General features: G+C 49.7%; 2 protein-coding genes across 3 annotated transcripts in view; one reads left to right on the top strand and one right to left on the bottom strand.

Annotated features, from left to right (window-relative positions):
• Positions 1–9,239, bottom strand: part of ADK (adenosine kinase) — a 124,574-nt gene extending 115,335 nt beyond the window's left edge. Inside the window, exon 1 of one of the 2 annotated variants that reach the window (XM_039339647.1) lies at positions 9,084–9,239. In XM_039339647.1, coding sequence (XP_039195581.1) covers positions 9,084–9,157 — 74 coding nt within the window. In that variant the 5' untranslated portion in view covers positions 9,158–9,239. Of the gene's footprint in view, positions 1–2,833; positions 2,939–9,083 lie in introns of those variants that run through there. The other variant, XM_039339648.1, reaches the window with a different exon arrangement.
• Positions 9,240–9,330: 91 nt separating this feature from the next.
• AP3M1 (adaptor related protein complex 3 subunit mu 1) lies at positions 9,331–21,127 on the top strand. Its single transcript, XM_039339645.1, has 9 exons — positions 9,331–9,451; positions 11,709–11,984; positions 13,229–13,400; positions 14,302–14,439; positions 15,485–15,570; positions 17,247–17,380; positions 18,468–18,675; positions 19,018–19,162; positions 19,924–21,127. Exons 2-9 carry the CDS (start codon positions 11,712–11,714, stop codon positions 20,022–20,024), a joined length of 1,257 nt encoding a protein of 418 aa, XP_039195579.1. The 5' UTR covers positions 9,331–9,451; positions 11,709–11,711; the 3' UTR covers positions 20,025–21,127.
• Positions 21,128–21,476: the final 349 nt, after the last annotated feature.

Consider the following 21,476-nt stretch of genomic DNA (forward strand, 5'->3'; position numbering starts at 1 on the left):
AAGTCCAGGACTCCCTGTGTAAACTTGCACCATTTGGAGACTGCAAAAGCCTTCTCCCTCTCTCTCTCCCCCCCCCCATGAAGTCAGGATAATTAATGACCCAAACCACAAACAGAGATCAATCAAGACCTTTCAGAGATTTGTTTTTAAGCCTTTTTGTGTGTTTGTGTAAAGAGCAAAGAGCACACATGGTGCAGAGTTCACAGCAACTAAGTGGCTTTTGAAATCCTCAAATGTTATTTTATCAAGAGGTACACTTGAAAAGTCATGAAGATAGCTCAAGCGGCTTTATCTGTAATCCAGATTTTAAAAAAAAAAAAAAAAGCCAAAAGGAAAAAAAGCAAGTTTATGGGCACTGGCATTTAAATTCACTCAGTTAGGTTGGAAAGCCAACATTTAATCAATGTTTTGTTGGTTAATTCCTGTAAACTAGCTTTTTCTGGCCTTGAGATAGATATGTTGAGTAAATTCCTATCAGCATAGGAACAAGTTTTTAAAAGGAGCCGTGGATAGAGCACGTGCTTTCCAGATTTTCTCTCTAGTATTTATTTATTTATTTGGTAGAAGTAGAGCTGACTGTTCTTGCTGATAGAATTCACTTACAGCCTCCGTCTGCACTGACCACCGATTTCCATCAGGATAAAGCAGATGCAACAAAATTTTTATGATAGCCTTTCTGTATAAAATGTGTTTTATGATTCATCTATCTTATAAATTAATACTAAAATTAAGAGCTGAAAAGTGGAGGGGAGGGGAAGCAAACATTCTTAATGGTTTATTTTGGCTCCAGTTAATAAGATTACAATCTTTTTTCAGAGGGAGCCCAAAACATTTGACCTCTGAAATGGAACCCAAAGGTCTCTTTCTCCAACTGAATCAACATTTTAGGAAATCACACTGGCCCTGTTCAGAAACCAAAGTCTGGATTTTACCAGCCAAATAAGCCCCGTGTCATTTTTTTTATCTGACATTAAAAATGTAAAAAAGATAAAAATTTAAAAATAAAAAATAACATTTAAAAATTTAAAATTAAAATTTTAAAATTTTAAAAATAAAAACAATTAAATTGTTTAAAAAAATTAAAAAGTGAATTAAAAAATATCCAGGATTATTTTTTTTTAAAAAGGGGGGGGGGATGATGCAAGTTGGTAAAGAACAAGTCTGACTTATCTTATTCACTACAGGGAAATATGATCAGAGAAATTATCAGTGTTATCAGAAATGTGTATCACAATAAATGATTACAGCTGTAACTCTTTTCAATGGCTGCTTCCACATCATAAGCTAGTCCAAAGTTTATAAAATAATGTTCACATGGCACATGGGTCTCCTTCGAGGTAAGCTCACCACCAGGCCTACCCCCCAGATCTGGAGATCAGAGGAGGCCATTCTAGAGATTTCAAGATATAGGCTGTGAGCTGCAGTGAAACTGTTACTTTCCACCAGACTGGGAAATAAAAAGCCAAGAGTTCATTTGCAAACATGATGCCACAGGTTTTCCCCCCAATAATTTCAAAAAGATTTTCCTCCGGCCTTGAGGAGTGCCAGAATGGAAGGCTGCAATCAGCTCTCAAAAAGTTGAGACTCCTCGTTAGCTAAATAAATTAGAGTCTTCTGGGAAGACAAGAATATTACTGGCAGATTTCAGCTTTATTTATGTAGATAGGGTACATTCACTACTCGGAGCTGGCTTTGACTAGACTGATATATAAAGTGCTGTAAATAAATGAACTTGGAAAACCGGAAAATCAATGTTCAGCCACGAAGCTCCTGTGGTTTATACTTAAAAGAGTTCACAGATCCAGTTGTTGTCATTTCAGCTAAACTGCCCTGAACATACTGGACCTATGGGCGAATACTTGGTTACTCAGATATCTGAAATATCTGTTATTTCAGAACTATGTTGCAAATCTTACTTACAAACTCCTGCAATGTTTGTAGAACATTAAATACAGAAACTATTTTGAGACACCCAATCTCGCTGCCCTCAGAGCAAAGCCCCACCTGGTTAAAACGGAGGGAGCCTCCCTCAGCCATTGCTACAACTCGGTATCTGGCAAGGAACGCAGGACTAACTAAGTTCCAGGATGACTAACTAAGTTCCAGGCGGGTTCCGCACCCAGACCCAAACCAGCCCTTCCAGGCGGATGACCCTGTTGCCCCGACCGCCCCGGCCTCGGAGGCTTCCCTCTGAAGGGGGGTCTTTGGCCAGCCTGAGGAGAGGCCGGGGTGGGTCCACGCCGGCTGTGGAGAGGCCAAGGGCTCCCTGCTGGCCGGCGCCGGACCGCCAGCCTCCCAGGCCCCGGGTGCCTCCCGAGCACCGGAGATGCGAAAGACTCCCCCGACCCCCCCCCCGCGCTGCCGGGTCCGCTCGGAGGGCCGGGCTGGGCGGCGCTTCTTTCCCGCTCCTCGCGCCGGGCAGCGCTCCCCGGAGCCCTGGGGGGGCTGGGGGAGACCCCCGGGGCGGCCAGAGGGAGGGCAGGGGCCGCCGGTCAGGCCCCACGCGGAGAACCGGCGCCCCGACTCCAGCCTGCGCCGAAGCCCCCGGCCGCCTCTGCCTGCCCCGCAGCGCCCGGGTGCCGCATGCCGAGCGGAGGCAGCGGGAAACTTGCGCGGGCTGCGGCCGGGCAGGGGCGCCACGCTCCGCCGCTCGCAGGGGCTGCCCGGGATGACCTCCGCCGCCCGCGCCGGAGACCCTCCGCCCCCCCCCCCGCGCGGGAGCTGAGCCGGCGCGCCTCCCGCCAAGTTAGTTGGGGCCAAGCCTCCCGCGCCCCAGGCCCCCTCCCCTGCCCTCCCCGGGCAGCCTCGGGGCGACGCGCGGGCGCCCACCTACCTGAGGGCGGCCATGGCGCGGGCGGGCGGGCGAGCAGTGACGGGCGGCCCCACGCCTGCAGCTCCCGGGGACGGAGCCCACGGCGCGGCGGCCCGGCCCCGCCTCCCTCCCCCCACCTGCGCCCCGCCATTGGCTGGCACGGGGCAGCCGGCCGGGGGTGCGCGCTTCGGGGCGGGCCATCTTTGCCGCGCGGGGACGCGCGCGCTCCGGGGCGAGCTGCTCCCTCCCCCCCTCCTTCCCCCGGCCGGGCCCGGGAAGCAGCGGCGCCACCTGCGCTCGGCAGCGGCCGGGCCAAGCGGGGAGCCGCCCCGCCCCGCCCCCTCCTGGCTCCGGCTCCCGGGCGCGCGCCCTTCCCTGGCTCGGCTGCCCGGCCCGAGGGCGGCTCGGTGAGCCCAGGCGATGCCGGGCGGGAGGAAGGCGGCGGCGGCGGACGGAGGAGGCAGCGGCCGCAGCAGCGCGTGCACCGGGGCCCCGGTAGGATGAAAGGAATCCCAGTTCGGGCCAGGACTGGAACCGGAGAAAGCCCCCCCCCGGGCGAGACTCCCGCCCACACACACACACACAAACAGGAGGGGGGGGGGAGAGGAAGCACATCCAGATGTGCAATGTTAACGCCGACCCTTCAAGGCAGACTCGACTGGAAACTAAAGCCAATCCTAGTTTGACTTGCAAAATCAACACAGGTGGTCCTTGATATACAACCGCTCATTTAACAACAGTTCACATTTATGACAATCTCAGAAAAATGACATGACCTGTCCTTGTAGTTACAGCTGTTGCACCCACCAGATTCACTCAGTGACCTGGTGATTTGCTCCATGACCACAGTAAAAAGGCTCCTAAAATCGGGTCCATTCGCATTGCTAGGTGACCAAAACCCCACTCCCGATTGTGGTCGTAAGATGAGTACCACCCGTAGTAGCAGCAGCATCTAGTTCTGAATGTGCTCCCCCCCCCTTTGCAAGAACTGTTGGGGGGGAGCAGGGGTCTTGCCTGAGGCGCTTTTTCAGGTTGCAGCTCTAGGCTGCAGCTGTTCCTGAGTGTTACTCCTTGTGCTAGCTGTCACTATTTTCAAATTAGCAAATGTCTTTCACCCAGATGCATACACACACACACACAGAGCAGCCACCGGGTTTAGCCGCCTCTTGCCTTGTGCTTCAAGGCAGGCCTGGCTTAGGCTGCTGGGAGAGAAGCACCCCAGGCCCAGCCGCAAAGGGGCCCAGGTGACAGGAACGGGCCCAGCCAGGCCAGCGGAACAGGCGAGGGCACCAGGGGCTGCTGACCTTCTGTTGTAATAGTTGCTTTCAGGCAAATAAACTCAGCAGAGCTTTGCAGATCACAAACAGGTAGGGCTGCATTACCAAGCCCAGTGGCTGTGATGTTTTTTCCTTGTTGGTAACTTAGGAGGAAGTGCACCATAACCAAAGGGGAAAGTAAAGCCATGACCTAAAGCCTTCATGTTGTGTGAACCCGGCTGACGTGGTTTATTAAGTACAGGGTGGCTAAGCAAGACCACGTGTTGCTAGAAAAGAGCCAGCGCGCTGCCTATAATGCCCCAGGATCCGACGACCGGCTGAACAGAATCTTCAACCTGACAAGTTTCTGGCTTTTGAGGAACAAGCTCTTCAGACACAAAGCCTAGAAGCCCCCAGAGACGGGTCTTTGGGGCAAAGTGGGGCGTGTTTTTCCTACAGGGCCTCGCACATTAAGAAAATGAAAATTTAGGCTACAAACACCAATTCACACAACATGCTTAATACAGTTTGCCACTTAGGCCAGGATGTTATCTATAGGATCCAGCAAATGGGGGGATTACTCACTAAATCATGGTTTGATATGTGACACTAGCTCATACACCGATATCTGCGCTTAAGAGCCTGAGCTAAATAGGAAACGCTCTTTGGATAGCAAGATTTCCGAGAATAACACAAGGCAGGCGCAGCAAAATCTGCTGGAAGGACAAGAACCGACAGGATGACAGTTAGCACGCTGGAAATCAATGCTGTCAGGTTTTAAAGCTCACGGAGGTTGGTGGTATGTAGCAAGAAGATGGTATGTAGCAAGAAGAGTCCGCCTCATCGGCCTGAAACCTTGCACCAGCCACCATTTAGCCATGTCTTCATATGCAAACTCAGCCAATGAAACCAAATGTTTCCATACGATCCGCCCACTAAGCATGGAGGACTCTATGAAACGGAGGTTTAATGTCACTTGCCTAACAGAGAACTCTCTCCTATTTCAGAGACATTTTTCTCTCTCCTGCTGCATTCACAATTCAAGACCGAAGCCTTCTAATACCATTCATAGGCAATTTCCCCCCCCCCCAAATCCACAGGATGTTTATCTTATTAAAGTTATTCATCTAAGCTTTTACAGCACTGAAAGCAAAAAGACCTATTTACACAGGTCTCTAGTATGAAAAAATCTATTAGACATATGGCAATTTTTAGCAAAAAGTTCAGTTTATGATGTGAAGCTTCCAGAAAAAAAGATTTGTAACTGATGTTTGTTTGGGTTTTTTGGAACAAATTCCTGATTTTGAAAATTTGAAACTCTAGTCATTCTGGATAGGATAGGATAGGATAGGAGTTGGAATGGACCTTGGAGGTCTTCTAGTCCAGTCCCCCCCCCCCCGCTCAGGTAGGAAACCCTATACCATTTCAGACAGATGGTTGTCCAATCTCTTCTTCAAAACCTCCAGTGTCAGAGCATTTACAGCCTCTGGAGGCAGGTTGTTCCACTGATTAATTGTTGTAACTGTCAGGAAGTTTCTCCTTAGTTCCAGGTTGTTTCTCTCCTTGGTGAGTTTCCATCTTTTGCTTCTTGTTCTGCCCACAGGTGCTCTGGAGCTTGACTCCCTCTTCAAAGCACCTGAAGATTGTCATGCAATATCAGAAGCCATAACACTTCCACAAATACAACCAAAAATATGGATCAGATATGTAGACAACATCTTCACCATAATAAAAAAGACCCACAGAACCATCAAAAATATATTTAAAGGAAAGAACCATCAAAATCTCTGAAATAGCACGAAAATAATTCCTTGTTTCAGTAAAATATGCATGCAACGCACAGACCCCCTTAATCCCAAATTTGGACCAGAAGGGAAACAAAGATGAATTCCTATAAAAGGAAGAATCACATGAAATGACGAATTCTTACAAAAGGAAGAATCACATGAAATATGCAAGAATAATCTGCATTTGGAAAGATTCCCTGACACCCAGATGTCAAAGAATATCCTTAAGGGCATATTCTAGTCATGGGAGAAGGAAGTTGGCCTTAGATTTAAGACAATCATCCAACTTCGAAATGCTAAGCTGGAGAAGACCAGAAAAAGAAATGTAAGACTTTTGCTTCAAAAAGTTTGCTACTTTTTTAGAAATAGGCAACCAGCATCATTAGGAATCAGCATGAGAATTTCAATTTGCAGTTGGCTGTGGGCATCAAGTGTCCTCATTTTTTTTATTTATCTGGGCAAGTTGTGGCATTGGATGTGTCCTGCTTTCAGACATGAGATCAGGGGTCTTCCAACTTGGCCCTTTTATGACTTGTGGACGTCAACTCCCAGAATTCCTCAGCCAGGCATCCACTGCCTCCTCCGATGCCAATTTTATTTTATTTGGAAGAAGCACTTCGGACTTTGCACAAGAGCTGCAGCTGCCTGTTATTCATTAAAGCTGCTTCCCCTCGGTCAAGATTCTGGGTCGGCTCTTTAGCCCTGGATTCTTCAAAGCCACCTTGCTCAGGCTGAGCCCCTTTAAGATGGGTGGACTTCAACTCCCGTGCAGACCCTCCCTCACCCCTGGGCATCTCCCTCCTTCCCTCCCTCCCTCCCTCCCCATCTTTTAGTCATAGCCTGTATTTTTGCTGATTGTATTGTATTGAATTGTACCACATTGTATCATTATTTGATGTATTTATGTATTTTATAGAGCCCTGGTGGCACAGTGCTTAGAATGCAGTATTGCAGGCTAATTCTGCATTCCCACCGCCAGGAGTTCGATCCTGACCGGCTCAAGGTTGACTCAGGCTAGAAACTGGGAGATTGTGAATTTTAGTCCCACATTAGGCAGAAAGCCAGCTGGGTGTTCTTGAGCCAGTCACTTTCTCTCAGCCCTAGGAAGGAGGCAATGGCAAACCACTTCTGAAAAGCCTTGCCAAGAGAACTGCAAACAAACAAATTGGGGGAGGGGGGAGAGATGGTAACCCTTAATGAACTTTTGCTGAACAGGACTGACAAAAAGGTTTTAAGGATTTGTTTATAGGTGAACACATGAGTCGTGGGAAGAAGACGAGGTGATGTTACTAAAATTGTACTTTTTGTGATGTGAGGTCCCATAGATTGGGCCTCCTTCAGGTCCCGTCGGCCAGACAATGTCGGCTGGCGGGCCCTCGGGGAAGGGCCTTTTCCGTGGTGGCTCCGACCTGGTGGAACCAACTTCCCCCCGAGGTTCGAACTACTCCCACCCTGCCGGCCTTTAAGAAGGCTGTTAAAACCCTCCTGTTCCGGCAGGCCTGGGGCTGATGTCCCCGGGGGGCCGGGATATGACCGGACTCGCAGTATGATCGCAGTATGATTGTATTATTTTATTATTTTATTGTTTTTTGACTGTTTTTTTAACTTTGTACGCCGCCCTGAGTCCTTCGGGATTGGGCGGCATATAAATATTAAAAATAAATAAATAAATAAATAAATATATATATATTTTTCCTTTATTACTATACTTAGTTTTTCTTCCTTCTCTATTTTTCTGCACTTTCTTGTTTTCTTTTTATTCTTTTCTTTCTTTTTTAGTTTGTATTTGTTTTTATCCTTTTAATTGTAATATTTAACACACTTAAAAAAACCTGGGTGGCAAGCCAGCAATGCAAAACCACTAACATTTTGCTGCCGCCCAGCGGCTACTCAGGTACGGTACACCTCAGCCTGCCACGGTTTGGAGCCAGCTAAAACGGCCTCAGGTGGAGGTCCCCAGGATCCGATCCGGCGGGGAAAAGAGCAAGGCTTGATTTTGCCAAGCTGAAAAAGGGAACTGCAATGTTTTTTCATAAATTTATTGATACACTTTAACAAGTTATGGTTTGAATGATTCATTATTCTGGGATATGAGCTAAATTAGAGCTCAGAGCTGGAGTACATACACACACACACACACACACACACACACACACACAGAGTGCTGTGCAAAAGTCTTAGGCCACTGTTAGAACTGTTGTTGTAGCAACCATATAATGACCGTATATAATTATGTCTTCAGTCTCCTTATAATACAAAAAATCAAACAGCTTCCCTACTAGCCCAAGTGGCCAGGCTGCAGGGTGACCCCCCCACACACAGCAGAAACCGGAAGCGAAGCCCCACCTGCTGCCCTGCTAAGGCCTGGTTGTGCCCCGTGATTTCACATGCCTCAAAGGCCGCTCTGGCCCCCTCCTCCCCTCCCCACAAGCCCCCCACCTCTCTCCTGGCATTGATGAAGTTGCCTAGTTGGGTCATGAAATCAAGAAAACCACGCAGCTCAGAGACCACCCAGGACCACCTCCTTCTTCTCCACGCCGCAAACCCCACTTCCTTCCAGCACTGAGGATGTTACCTAGTTGGGTCATGAAACATCTGCAAGGAAACCACCCAGCTCACAGAGGACCAGGTGGGTGCCAGGCAGGCTTTCGTTTTGCACGGGTCGTGTGAATGCAATTCCCCGGAAGGCCCGCTAAGAAGAGCCGCTTTCCACATCCCGGGGGGGGGGAGGAAGGGGGGGGCTCCGGGTCTGCATCTGTCTTTTTTTGCCAAAAGAGGCAAGTGGGGGGGAGGCGAAGACTTTGCCCCAGCCAGAAGGGCCTCTCCAAGGCCTCTTCTGGCTTGGGCAAAAGTCCTCGCGCCACCGATCAGAGGGCGCGGCGTCCCCTGCCTGCGCAGGAGGGGACTGGACTAGATGCCCTCGGCGGTCCCTTCCGGCGCTGCCACCCGGTGGCCGAACCAAGTGCGCGCGTGCGCGTGTGTCGCCCTCCACGCAGAGCCCGAGGGGAACCGAGACCGGCCCCTCCACCGGGACGCCACCGCTCGGGTGGGGGGGCGCTTTCCCCCCGCCCGCCGCCCTCCCGGCCCCGCCGCCCCAGCGCGCGAAGGAGGATCCGGGCGACGCCGCCGCCGCCGCCGCCTTCCCCGCCGGGCCAGGCCGCGCAGAGGAGCCGAGCGGGTCCCCCGGGCGGGCGCAGCGGGAGGAGGCGGGGCCGGTCGCGCGCTTACCTGAGGCGGCCCGGCTCGTCCCGCAGCTTCGGCCTCTTGGCGCGCGGAACCTCCGACGCTGCCGCCCTCCTCATGGCCGGCTGCTGGGGGCGGGGCGAAGGGGGCGGGGCGGAGGAGGCCCAGGCGCGGCGTGTCCCGCGAGGTCTCCGGCGGAGGAGGAGGGGCAGGGGCGGCAGAGCCCGGGGCTTTCCCTGCGGCGAGGCCGGCCGCCCTGCCCTCCTCCTCGGGGCGGCCGGCGTGGCCGGGGGGGCGGGGACGGGGCGGGGTCCGCCGCCATCTTGGGCCGCGTCGCTGCCCTCTCCTCCCCCTCCTCCTGCTGGTCGGCCGGTCGGTCTCCTCGCCGGGCGGGCGCGGCTGTCGCGGGGAAGGTAACCGGCGAGGTCCCCTGAGCGTCTCCGGGCAGAGTCCGGCGGGAGGGCTCGGGCCGCCCTCGGAGGGCCGCGGGGGGGGGCGTCCGGGCGCACGGCGAGGCTCCCCGGTGTGTGGAGGGAGGGGCGAGACCTCTCGCGGCCTCGGAGGGCGCCGCCACGGGCCGCTTCCCGAGTGGAGCCGGGCGGGGAGGGAAGCGAGGCCGGCTGCCCTTCCGAGAAGGCGCGGCTGTGAACCGGGGCCAGACCGGGGCCAAAGGGCGAGGCGTGGCAGGCGGGGGTGGGTGCGGGGGGGGCCCGGGGGCCTGCACTCCAGGTTGCAGCTGGGCTGCTCCGCCCGAACCGTTTCGGGCCTGGAGAGATGGAAAAGCTCAGCCGACTTAAGCTGTTTCCGTGGGAAGCCAGCATCGGGCGGTCCCGGGGCTGCTGTGGGGGCCCCGGTGGCCTCTCTAACCACGATGGCCGTTTGCAGCCACGTTGGGATCGGAAACCTCCCTGTGGGTCTCGAAGGAGGCAGTTCCAGAGGGGGAAAATCCACCAGATCAATTTTACCCAGTATGGGTAAAACGCTTCTAGGTCAATTTAAATTTCCTATTGTAATTGGGTAATGTGGGGGGGGGGGTGTTACCCAAAGAAAAAAGGATTCCCCCCCCCCCCCGGTTTTGGATAATCTACCCAGATTTGGGAAGGGCTGGTCTCTAAGCCAAAGACTGCCCTTGGCCTGGCAGGACAGGCAACCCCACAATTTGGACCCAGGAGTTTCTAGATCCATTTTCCTAAACCAGGATGTCAATATCCAGGCAGAAATCTCTGTTAATGTTAAGTCCCTCATAATGATGGGCAGTAATAAAATGTGCATGATGAGCCACACAACCCAAGTGTCTCTTCCTGAGTATCTGTTACCTCTTCTGCACAACTGGGAAATGAAATGTGATCACTAAGAAATTGGGAGGCAGGTTTAGCCCTGCCCCCCCCCCCCTAAAAGCTCAGTTGTTGCACTGGGATAGGCTTCCCGTTTGCTTAAGGAATTTTGTTTTGATAAATGCCTGAAAAGATAAAGCAAACTGCTGTCTCCTGGATCCTTGCTGGCTGTGGAAGGCCTTGTCACATGAAGCTTATCCTAGCTTCTCACCAAACATGAATTGGCATGATAGGGGAACTGGGACATTGTGTACTTGTGTCTGTACTTTTGATTTGGAGTGCATCAGGACAAGGAAAAAGTAACCCCCTCTCCTGGACTTTTCACAGGGGTGGGGACACATCAAGCTCAAGCAGTGTGCTATGAGGAGGTGAATGTTGGACCTTGGAAAGTCCCAGCTATTCTATGTACAAGGGGCCAGAGAGCCTTATCCAACATAGTTACAGTAATCTGTTCAGTCATTATTAGCTTCCCTCTTGGTTTGGAAAAGCCGTGATGGCTGGGTTCACACAGTCTGAGCCACAATCAGGCCATCCCTAAAATAGGGTTTAACATGAATTTCTACGTCAAGTTTTGTTTTTTCAGCAGACTCTGTAAGAGAAAGGAAGTGAACACTACAAGTCTGAGACTAGAACTACAATCTGCTTCTCTGGATGGAGGAGGGTGTCACCTAGACAAGCAGGAGTGATGCTTCTCTCCACTCTCAATTCATTTCTAATTGTGGTTGGGATCTAACTAGAAGCTAAATGCATGACATCTGGCAGGAGGTTTTCTTACACAGAAGCACACCGCCGTATCATTGTATTAAAGATCATATTTGTTTTCATATGCTGAGTTATGCAGGATCAAAGATCCAATGATACCAAATCCTGCTACGGCCATAAAGTAGTGATCTGAGGTATAGAGAAGTCTTCCTGGTTTTTTTCCTCATGGAATTCATCAAAATCTACTTCGAACTAGAAAAGTTGGGGTCCTACTTTTGCTAGCACGATAGCTGAAAAGTATAGGTTCCCAGGGTTTTTGCACAGACCACGGCTAACCCAGCGATAAAACGATAACTAACCATGAATCGCTGTTGCCCAAAAGAATGTTTCCGAATATGTCATACGGATTTTTACAGAGAACCTCTCTCAAATGGTCTTTGAAAGGCAGTTGATACTTATATCTATTAGTTATACAAATAAGATCCCTGATCCAGTTAATCTGTGATGTCCTGGTGCAAGTCATCTTCCATTTTCCAAAGTCATTGTAATAAAGCACGGGGTGAGAGCTCTCCCGAAGCACAAGGCTGTTTGATTTTCCACTAATGCACATAGCGCACCTGTGTCCTCCCAACAGAAAATGATCCACAGCCTGTTTCTGATCAATTCTTCCGGGGACATATTCTTGGAGAAGCACTGGAAGAGTGTTGTCTGCCAGTCTGTGTGCGACTATTTCTTCGAAGCTCAGGAAAGAGCAGCCGACGTGGAGAATGTGCCCCCCGTCATCCCCACCCCTCACCACTTCCTCATCAGCATCTACCGAGACAAAATCTTCTTTGTGTCTGTCATACAGACGGAAGTGCCACCTCTCTTCGTCATTGAGTTCCTCCATCGCGTAGCAGATACTTTCCAGGTTGGTCTGCAGGACAGCTGGGTGGATTTAGGGGAGAAACGTGCTTCCGGTTCGTATTTGAAAACTCTGGATGATTTCCACATATCCACCAGTCGTAGTGGTTAGGCTGTTTTTTTTTTTTTTCCTGAATAAGATACCTGAGTTTTAAGAACATGTTCCACAAAATTGTAATTATGGACACACAGAACGGCAGAAATTAGTTGGAACAAATGAACGACTACTCATATTTAGAAAAGAGGTCATTAGGAGTTTGGGATTTGTAACTAATTTTAAGCACTGCAATAGGATTTCCTACTACAACTTGAAGTTTCCGGAATGGAACATTTTATCTATAACTTTGTCTTGAGGAACTCGGATTTCATTCTGCCTTGTTGGCAGCAGATATCTCCAGAATGAGGGCGAGAGGCGTTCGGATTGCCTAACCCAGTCTTGCTGTCCTATTATAAGCCTCTGGCTTCCCTTCTTGGCAGCAGGGGAAACGCCAGCCACGAGGAAGGAGCAGGAGTGGTGGAAGGTTGGGGACTTTCTTATCTTCTGCTCCATACAGGCAGCCTGATTCAACCCCACGTTTTCAGTTTTTCCAAAGTGGAATTTGCCAACCTCACAAAGAATCGGTGTTTTAGGGTTAGATTTCTTCCTCCAGCAAAACGTGTCAAATTATTTTAGTGGTATTTGCTGAGCGTAAACCAAAACAGATTTCAGGTCTATTTAGGGAGGTAGAATTTTTTTCACTAAAATTGTTTTCTTTCAAAGCTGCATTACTGAATGCTCCGAGAGTGACATTAGCAGGTAGACATAGGCCTCTGTGTGCAATCAGAGGAGGTTGAATGGTGTCCATTGTGTTTATGCCGTCTTAATTTTTAAAAGTTTTGAGCAACTTTAGGCTTAGCCAGACAATACGATGGAACCTGCGAGTATCCCCATAGCTACAGGTAGCTATAGACTCCTACTTAACAGCAGTCTTCTGCAGCATTGGGGAGAGGGCTTGTGTAACCATCAGGATATATACAATTTCTATCCATGGAAGCTGGGTCTCTACCGAACACGTGTCCAAAATAATTACATGCTTCACCTTCTGATGAAGAGCCCTGGGGGGGGGGGAATCCATACTGTCTGAATAGATGAAAGGATGTTAAATTACAGGAGCTGTCTTTCTGGCGGAAGCCTGTTTTTTTTTTTTTTTAAGTGCAGGTAGAGTTATTAACTGGAATAAACTACCTTCTTTGTATTCTTTGTGGATTTAGGATTACTTTGGAGAATGTTCCGAAACTGCCATTAAAGACAATGTTGTTATTGTGTACGAGCTTCTTGAAGAGATGCTGGACAACGGTTTCCCCCTGGCCACGGAATCCAATATACTGAAGGAGCTCATTAAACCCCCCACCATCCTGCGCTCAGTGGTCAATTCCATCACAGGTACGGCTCCTGCCTCGTTTATTAAATCTGTATGTCACCCGTCTCCCCAATAGGGGGCGACTCTGGCTGGATTGCAGGACGTAACAGTCTGGTAATTGAACAGGGGTGTGTGAACTTGCACTTTCCAAATGGCGGGAGGTCTTTGAGGGCCAGTTGTGGATTTGTCCAGAGCTCATTGACCTTTGTTCAGATTAACCGATGACCTAAGGAGTTCCTCCCCCCTTATACTTTTACTCCATGAGTGCTGAGTTTATTTACAACCTTCCAGAGAGGCCGTGCAGAGTCTACTTTGGAAAGCAGGGCCTGCTGGCTATTTGATATCCTCAGATACCTCTGAAAAAGCGACGGGCCTTCCTTTTCCAAAGCTCTATTGGTGGATCTTTAATATTGGTGGCTGTTCTTCTGTATTGGGAGCACTTTGTCCAGCTGTTCCCCTGCTCCTACTGATCCGCAATATCGTCAGCTCAAAGAGGCACTGGAACGCCCGTGGAAGATACGCTGCTCCTGAACTCATCCCGAGGGGTGCAGGAGAAGACCTGCCTTAAGAACGGCACTGGAAGAGCTCACCTCTCCTGCTTAACCAATAGGCCATCAGAAGACATTAATGCCATGTGGTGTTCTGTCTGAACCAAGCCATCTGTTTGGTGCTAGTTCTGGATAGTCACCGTGTAATTTTCCTTGTCTGTTTCTACATTCCAAACTAGGTACTTACGCCTGCAACAGATACACGTTTATCAGTCCCCTTGTCTCCTTCCCCCCAGTACTAGAGCAGAAAAAGTCAGCATTTTTATTTGCAGTTTTTTCTGGTTAGGAGGCAATTTTTTCTAGCCAGCTGCTGCTGCCGCTGCCTTTTTTTAACGGAGCGTATGTTTCTTACGGACTGTTTCTTTGTCTTCCCAAGGCAGCAGCAATGTGGGGGACACTCTTCCAACCGGCCAGCTGTCCAACATTCCCTGGCGAAGGGCAGGAGTGAAGTACACAAATAACGAGGCCTACTTTGATGTGATTGAAGAAATTGATGCCATCATAGACAAATCTGGTAAAGGGCTCTGCAGACGTAGCTGTGAAAGATGGGAGGGAGCCATACCTGTTAAGCTTTGCGTATGGGAAAGGAAAATATATTGCAACGTACCGTTTTTAATAAATCTGGGAATTTCTTAGTAAAACCTGAATGGGTTTTCTCAGCTGGACTCAAAACACAGAGAGCAAAGCAGCGGTTCTTAAAGTAGGGTAATTTGGACATATCCTGGGGTTGGGTGGGTAACAGGGCAATTTGTAATTGTATATGTGTCATTTGAGAATCCAGTTTGAAATTGTCCCTGGAGTGTGAACAACCTAGTCTGAGCTTGTTTGGTGGGGCCCCGTATGGCCCCCGAGATAGAGAAAAGGGGTGCTGGGGTCAAATGGTTTGAAGATGGCTGCAGTGAAGGGCTAAGGCAAAAAAAAAAGGAACGGTTGTCCTAAGGAAGGCCAGTTGGGGAATTATATTGTCCTTGACTCGGGGAACTTGGGGCGCAGGTCATTCACGGCAAAGAAATTTGCAAAGGGCAGCCAACTTCCGTGGTGGCCCGAGATTCTGGAACGTTCTGCCCATTCAGGGGAGAAGAAGGCATTTTTATTTTCCAGGACAGAAATAAAAGTTAATACAGGATTTATACAGAGTTAGATAAACTAAATACAAAATTTACTTAACAGAATTGTGTCTATAGGAAGGGTTTGGAAAGAGTTGCGTTGGCTGTTGCGGTTCATCCCCTGACCGAGTTCAGCAATTCAATTAACACGAAGACCACGGGCTCTTCCCCCACCCCCACCCCACCCCCGGTCTGAAATCGTGCAAATCACAGACTTCTCACCTTTATTGTTTTTTTAAATAACTCAAGGCAGCAAACACACTGAATGCCCCTTCCTCGTCCTATTTTCCCTACCACAATAATCCTGCGAGGTAGAATGGGCTGAGGGAGGGACTGGCCCAAAGTCACCCAGCCGGCTTTCACGCCTAGGGTGGGACTAGAACTCACCGTCTCCCGGTTTCTAGGACAGCACCCTAACCCCGTGACCAAATAACCTCTCCTTTATTCCCGCAGGCTCCACGGTCTTTGCCGAAATCCAGGGGGTCATTGATGCTTGCGTCAAGCTCTCGGGAATGCCGGATCTTTCCCTTTCCTTCATGGTAAATGGAGTTTTGCACCGTTGACCCGGGGAAAGCGCCCTTGGGGGGCTCCCTAGCCGAGTCTTCCTAGGGGCCAGAAAGCAGAAGGTTTTGCTTCGCTTCCATTCCTGCATAAATTTCTCCACCCCGGTGCAGGATTTCAAAAATGCTCCCCATTTTTGATCTGCTTAGCGAGCAGCTCCTGGGGATTCTCCCCCTTTCTTTGGCTTCCCTTGACAGGTCTGCGGCCACTGGAGCCTGCATGCTGGGAGGCCCCTCAGTCAGGCGGCTGCAGCCTTTGGGAGGGGAAAGGGGTTGGCAGGGGAATAGCCCCCCCCCCTTGTCACTGAGTGGGTCTGGCTGGCTCTGGTTTGTCTAGTGATGATGCGGTTGTCCCTTAGGGGCCTCCTGTGTCCTCTCCCAAAGCAAACTGGGCCTCTCTTCGGAGGGAGGGAGGGAAGGAGGCCTTCAGAATCCTTGGTGGGGCCTCTGCCTCTTGGTTAGGGACCAAGCTTAGCTGAAGATGCCCCCCCCCCCTCAAGCTCTGCTACAAAAAAACGCCCGTCTGTTTTTCTCAAGGGGAAAAAGAAAGGGCCACAGAGGGGAGCCTGTTCAGTCCCCCTCCTTTCACGGAAGGCCTCTGATTCCAGAAATCAAACCGGCCTCATTTGACAAGCAGAGCAGAAGCCCCCGTCCTCCCCCTCTCTCTCCTCCAAAACCAGGGTCCTTGTTCAGGGTGGTGCGACTTTATTGTGGGAGAAACCACAAAGAATAAACCCTGAAACAGGCCTTCGTCGCACTGCACTGGAGTTGTGTCTTGCCTGCATCAGAAGGAAACCAGAGGTTGCCACTAAGCAAAATTTGTATATCTCGTTGGACAGAGACCAGCGCTGCGGGTGCCACCGAGGTCATAAAATGGCTTTTAATATGTGATAGGAAGGAAGCCTTGAAGGATGGTCCCTTATAATGCCTGGACAAACGGGTCCCAAAGGTGCAACTGGACTTTTTGTTTTTCCTCGAAGATGTTTCACTTCTCATCCAAGAAGCTTCTTCCATTCTGGAGGGAAAACAAACAGCCCAGCTGCCTTTAGAAAAAGCACCTTTGGGGCAACCGTGATCTGAATGAGGGAGAATCTCCACGGAGCCCTGACTGGGGGGGGGGGGGGAGGCAGAGTTTCAGACCTGGGACTGGGTGCAAAGACAAACAGCTGCCAACGTCAGTCTTCTTTCAGCTCATTTGTTGTCGTGATCTGGCTCGGAGGAAACGTGGGGAACAGGGCAGGGCTGATTATGAGAGAGAGAAGGAGAGACGTGAGTTTCTTTGTGAGTGAGCTCCAGAGGCCTCAGTCTCCCTGAGTTACACCAATGTAAGGAGGCAAAAGGGACTCTCCTACTGCCATCGCCTTCTTTCTCTCGCCCTGGGTGGAGAATCCTGTGCCGTATTCGAAGTCTCTTTCTCAGAAATGAACTCGGTTGGTTGATTTGTGTGTGTGTGTGGGGGGGGGCTTCTGCTTGGGCTCCGTCGGAGGAAGAAATTCCTTCTGCACTTCAGTCCTTGAGATGGCCGGCACAGGGTGGGGGGGGGGAGACCAGCAGGGGCAGCCTCCTGATGTCTGGCTTCCCACGTACTCTGTTTCATTCTGTCCCAAAACACTAAATTGTGGAGAGAGAGAGAGTTTCGCTTTGGCTTCCTGCAGAATCCGAGGCTCCTGGACGATGTGAGCTTCCACCCTTGCATTCGGTTCAAGCGCTGGGAATCCGAGAGGCTCCTTTCCTTCATTCCTCCCGATGGGAACTTCAGGCTGATTTCCTACAAAGTCAGCTCTCAGAAGTAAGTTTGTTGGGAGAGCCAGATGTACGGGGAGAGCCCCCTTAAGGGTCAGGGGGGTCCCTGGGAAAAGGAAGAAGGAACGGAAGCTGCCTGGCTGGGGACGCTGCGTGTTTGCCCAGCGTGGCTTATCTGATTTAGGACACGATTGGGTGGTTTGGACCAGTCCAGGCCTGCCTTGTGGTGTCTGGGTGGAGATAGATAGATAGATAGATAGATAGATAGATAGATAGATAGATAGATAGATAGATAGATAGATAGATAGATAGATAGATAGATAGATGAATAGCAGCTTTGTCTTCAGTTGTGTCTTATCGCGTTCCTGTTATATTCTGCTCAAGCAGAAAAACAGAAGAGTTGCTAAGGTTTTGCCCTGCATCGGCTACAGGCAGCCCAGCGGCCCTTTCTTTTCCCTTCAGGCCTGTCTGGGGGCTACAGGATCGGAGGCTTTGCCCCAGACACCCTTCCGAGGAACAAAGAAAAGAAAAGGGCAGTTTTTTGGGGGGGAGGGGGGATTGCAGGTCTTCATGTTTGGTTCCTTGGATCTTCTCTGGGCTTCGTGATAGGCAGGCTGGGCCGGTTCCGTCTGGTGACTTTGGGAAGGAGGGATGCAGGAGGAGCAGGCCGACTCCACCCAACTCCTAGTGAGCTGGGGAGTTAGGGGGAGCCCATGAGTTAAGGAACCCTCTAATTGCGCACTACTCTCCCGTAACTCCAGCACATGCATCCATTTTGAAAAATGATTAGAACAGAACGGAATAGAATCACAGAGTTGGAAGGGACCTTGGAGGTCATCCAGTCCAACCCCCTTGCTCAAGCAGGAAACCCTATACCATCTCAGACAAGTGACTGTCCAGTCTCTTCTTAAAAGCCTCCAGTGATGGAGTGCCCACTATTTCTGGTGGCAAGCTGTTCCACTGGTTAATTGTCCTCACTGTCAGGAAGTTTCTCCTTAATTCCAGGCTGCTTCTCTCATTGGTCAGTTTCCAGCCGTTGTTTCTTGTTCTGCCTTTTGGTGCTTTGGAGGATCGCTTGTTAGTTAGTGTAAGATGCTTCCTGAATAATTAGTGTCTCCTTCTTCTTGCTTCAGCTTGGTGGCCATTCCAGTGTACGTGAAACATGCCATTACTTTCAAAGAGAATTCATCTCCTGGGAGATTTGATGTCACCATCGGGCCTAAACAGAACATGGGGAAGACTGTGGAAGGAGTCATCGTGACTGTTCACATGCCCAAGGCTGTACTCAACATGAACCTGATGCCCACGCAAGGCAACTACACATTTGATCCCGTCACTAAGGCGAGTTCTGTCCTCCAAACTAGGCATCTCGGCTTGAGTTCCCAAACTCTTCCCGTGGATACGGTGGTGTCGGCTGAGGGCTGCCTTTATTCAGATTAGGCCCTCGTGGGATCCCTTGGCTTGTAAGCATTGAGCGCTTTGGCACCGGAGACAAGCTTCTTGTGGGTCCAATCACACTTGGCCAATAAAGAATTCCTGTTCTATTCAGATCTTGAAGAGGTCGAAATATAACTGACATTTGTCCTTGTGAGGTCTACTGTGAGATTGGTGAGGGGGGGAGGGAGAGAGAGTGAGAGAGAATGGTTTCAAAACACTGTATAAATATTTTTGATGATTGTTTAGGTGTTAACCTGGGATGTGGGCAAAATCATCCCTCAGAAGCTGCCAGCTCTTAAGGGGATGGTGAATTTACAGTCTGGAGCTCCAAAGCCAGAGGAGAACCCAAGTTTGAACATCCAATTCAAGATCCAGCAACTGGCTATTTCAGGTAAGACGGGCTTCCCACTCAGCATAGGGAGACTTTGATATAAATTCTGTAGTGGCCGATTTAACATAATAAATAAGATTATATGATGCCAACATACCAAATTCCAGAGCTGTTTTATACACTGAAACGTAATTGGAAGGAGGTTCAGAATAGCCTTAACTGCCAGCCCAGCTGTTCCCCACATGCAGGGTTGTTTGATTCTGTGCATGCATGGATAAATGCCCCCACCCGTTGCAAACACAAATCCTTTTATTTCTTGCCAATATTTGGTTTGCACGGAACCTGCAACAGAACGTTGCAGTAGGCCCAGCCTTTGTAGAGTTTTCCAGATAGACTATCGAGTATCGAAACGTCCAAGGTGAGGTTGGACTTGCCTTTCTGGGATGTGTGTGAGGAGAAATGAGGCGGCCGTCAGCAGCCGGGCTTGCTCGAACTCACGCACCGAGGAGGCAGGGAAGTCCTTGGTGGCCTTGGGATTAAACTTGATGTTCTCAGTGTCCTCTTCAGCTGTCGGAGCCTCCAGGTCTTCCTCTAGGCCTGAAGTTTTCCAGCATGATGGTTTTCCTTTTTATTTTTTTTTGCAGTCAACATTTTGTGGCTGTTTAAGGTTGATGATCCAGCTTAACCTTCCCTGGGAAAACATTGCTGTACTCCCCATCAAGGGCTAGTAGGGGAACCGAAAGAGCTTCATTCCACAGTCACAGTTCTCCCGTGATTTACTGAAATACACTGTTCAGATACCTCTTCATTATTTGTTTCAGGACTGAAAGTAAACCGCCTTGACATGTATGGAGAAAAATACAAACCATTCAAAGGTGTGAAGTACATCACAAAGGCCGGGAAGTTCCAAGTACGAACATGAAGCTTAAGAACTCTGCTTTTCTGGCAGATGGTTGTGCGTCTGTGTGTGTGTGTGTGTGTGTGCGCGCGCGTGCACGCGTTGTGTTCCAGCCTCGGAGAAAAATGAGCATCAGTTACCTAAATTCCTCTTCCATGCCAATTTCAGCCATTCCTCTGAAGATGCCCAGTCCACCCAGTACCGATTTCCACCAGTGCAGCTGCTCTTTCTCTACCTGGCTTTCGCGGAGGAGCGTTCTGGTAAGAGCGTTCTGGTGGGTTTCGGCTTGTAGCTACCGAGCCTGGGCTGCCTTTTGGGACACTGCCAGGCAAAGCGCCAAAGCACAAGAAGGAAGAGCCTGAACTGGAGAGAGGAAGCCGGCCTGACGCGGGGAAAGAAAGACGCAGCCTTGCCGGCTGTTTCTGAAAGTAGATCTCTGGGAAAGCCCTGCTCCCTCTCCACGGACCGACTTTTTAGTGGAACCAAAAAAAAAAAGCCTTTTTCTGCAGGATTTATATCACCCTGCCTTTTTTGGGTCAGAAATGCCTTATCAGCTTGAGAATTCAGCAGACAATCTGTAGCCAAGTGTTAAAAGATTTTTTTCTCTCCACAATTTGCTTTGGAAATGAATGAATGAATGAATGGGGCACGGAGCCCGATTGGTTTCAGTTACCTCTGCATTGCGGATGTCCAACCTCTTGCACCTTTCATGCCTCCCAAGTAGCTCAGCTGGGGTGCTGGCGCTGCCTGCCTCTGATGAAATAAAAGGCCACAGCTGAACCAGCTCCACTTGGGCAACTTAATTTTCCGACTCAGCCACGTGGCCCAGGGTCACCAGAGAGAGATGGAAATGTTGGTGGCAAGAGCAGCCTCGTCGCCCTCTTTCAGATCGGTTGCAGGGAGGAATCTGGGTGAAGCGTAACACAAGAGGTGAAGGGAAAGGCAGCGCTCCTTGTTGATCCAAATGATTTATGGAAAAGCCACCCAGTTATAAAGAAAATGCTCTTATTGATTGTATTCATATCATTCTTTGTGAGGTCATTGTGTCACCCCAGCAATGATGCGTGACCCAAATTTCCCAGGTTCCATATTTAAATAGGGATTTGAAATAAGTTGGAGAAAACCAATTTTGTCTTTGTTTTCTTTTGTCTTTGTTTTCTATTTCTAACACAATCCACATTTGCATCTAAGATGGTCCCATACTAGTGGAGAAGATGAATCTAGTTCTCACACGTAATTGTGGGACAGCAGGATTTAAAGATTCAGATTTTGAAACAAAAGGTGTCTATTGTGGCATGTTCTGTCTGGTAAATATATCTTTATTTTTTATTGTAATGGCAGAGAGAATCATATATGTATTTGCAATTATTTTAATTCCCTCAAGGAAATGCAAATAGTCCTCTTAGCATTATCATTTATAGCCAAGTCTTACAGATGAGACCGTGAAAAGGTATGTGGGATCTGTTAAAGTACCAT

This window comes from Crotalus tigris, unplaced genomic scaffold (genome assembly GCF_016545835.1).
Source record: "Crotalus tigris isolate CLP2741 ecotype Arizona unplaced genomic scaffold, ASM1654583v1 scf7180000017736.1026742, whole genome shotgun sequence".
Taxonomy (NCBI): domain Eukaryota; kingdom Metazoa; phylum Chordata; class Lepidosauria; order Squamata; family Viperidae; genus Crotalus; species Crotalus tigris.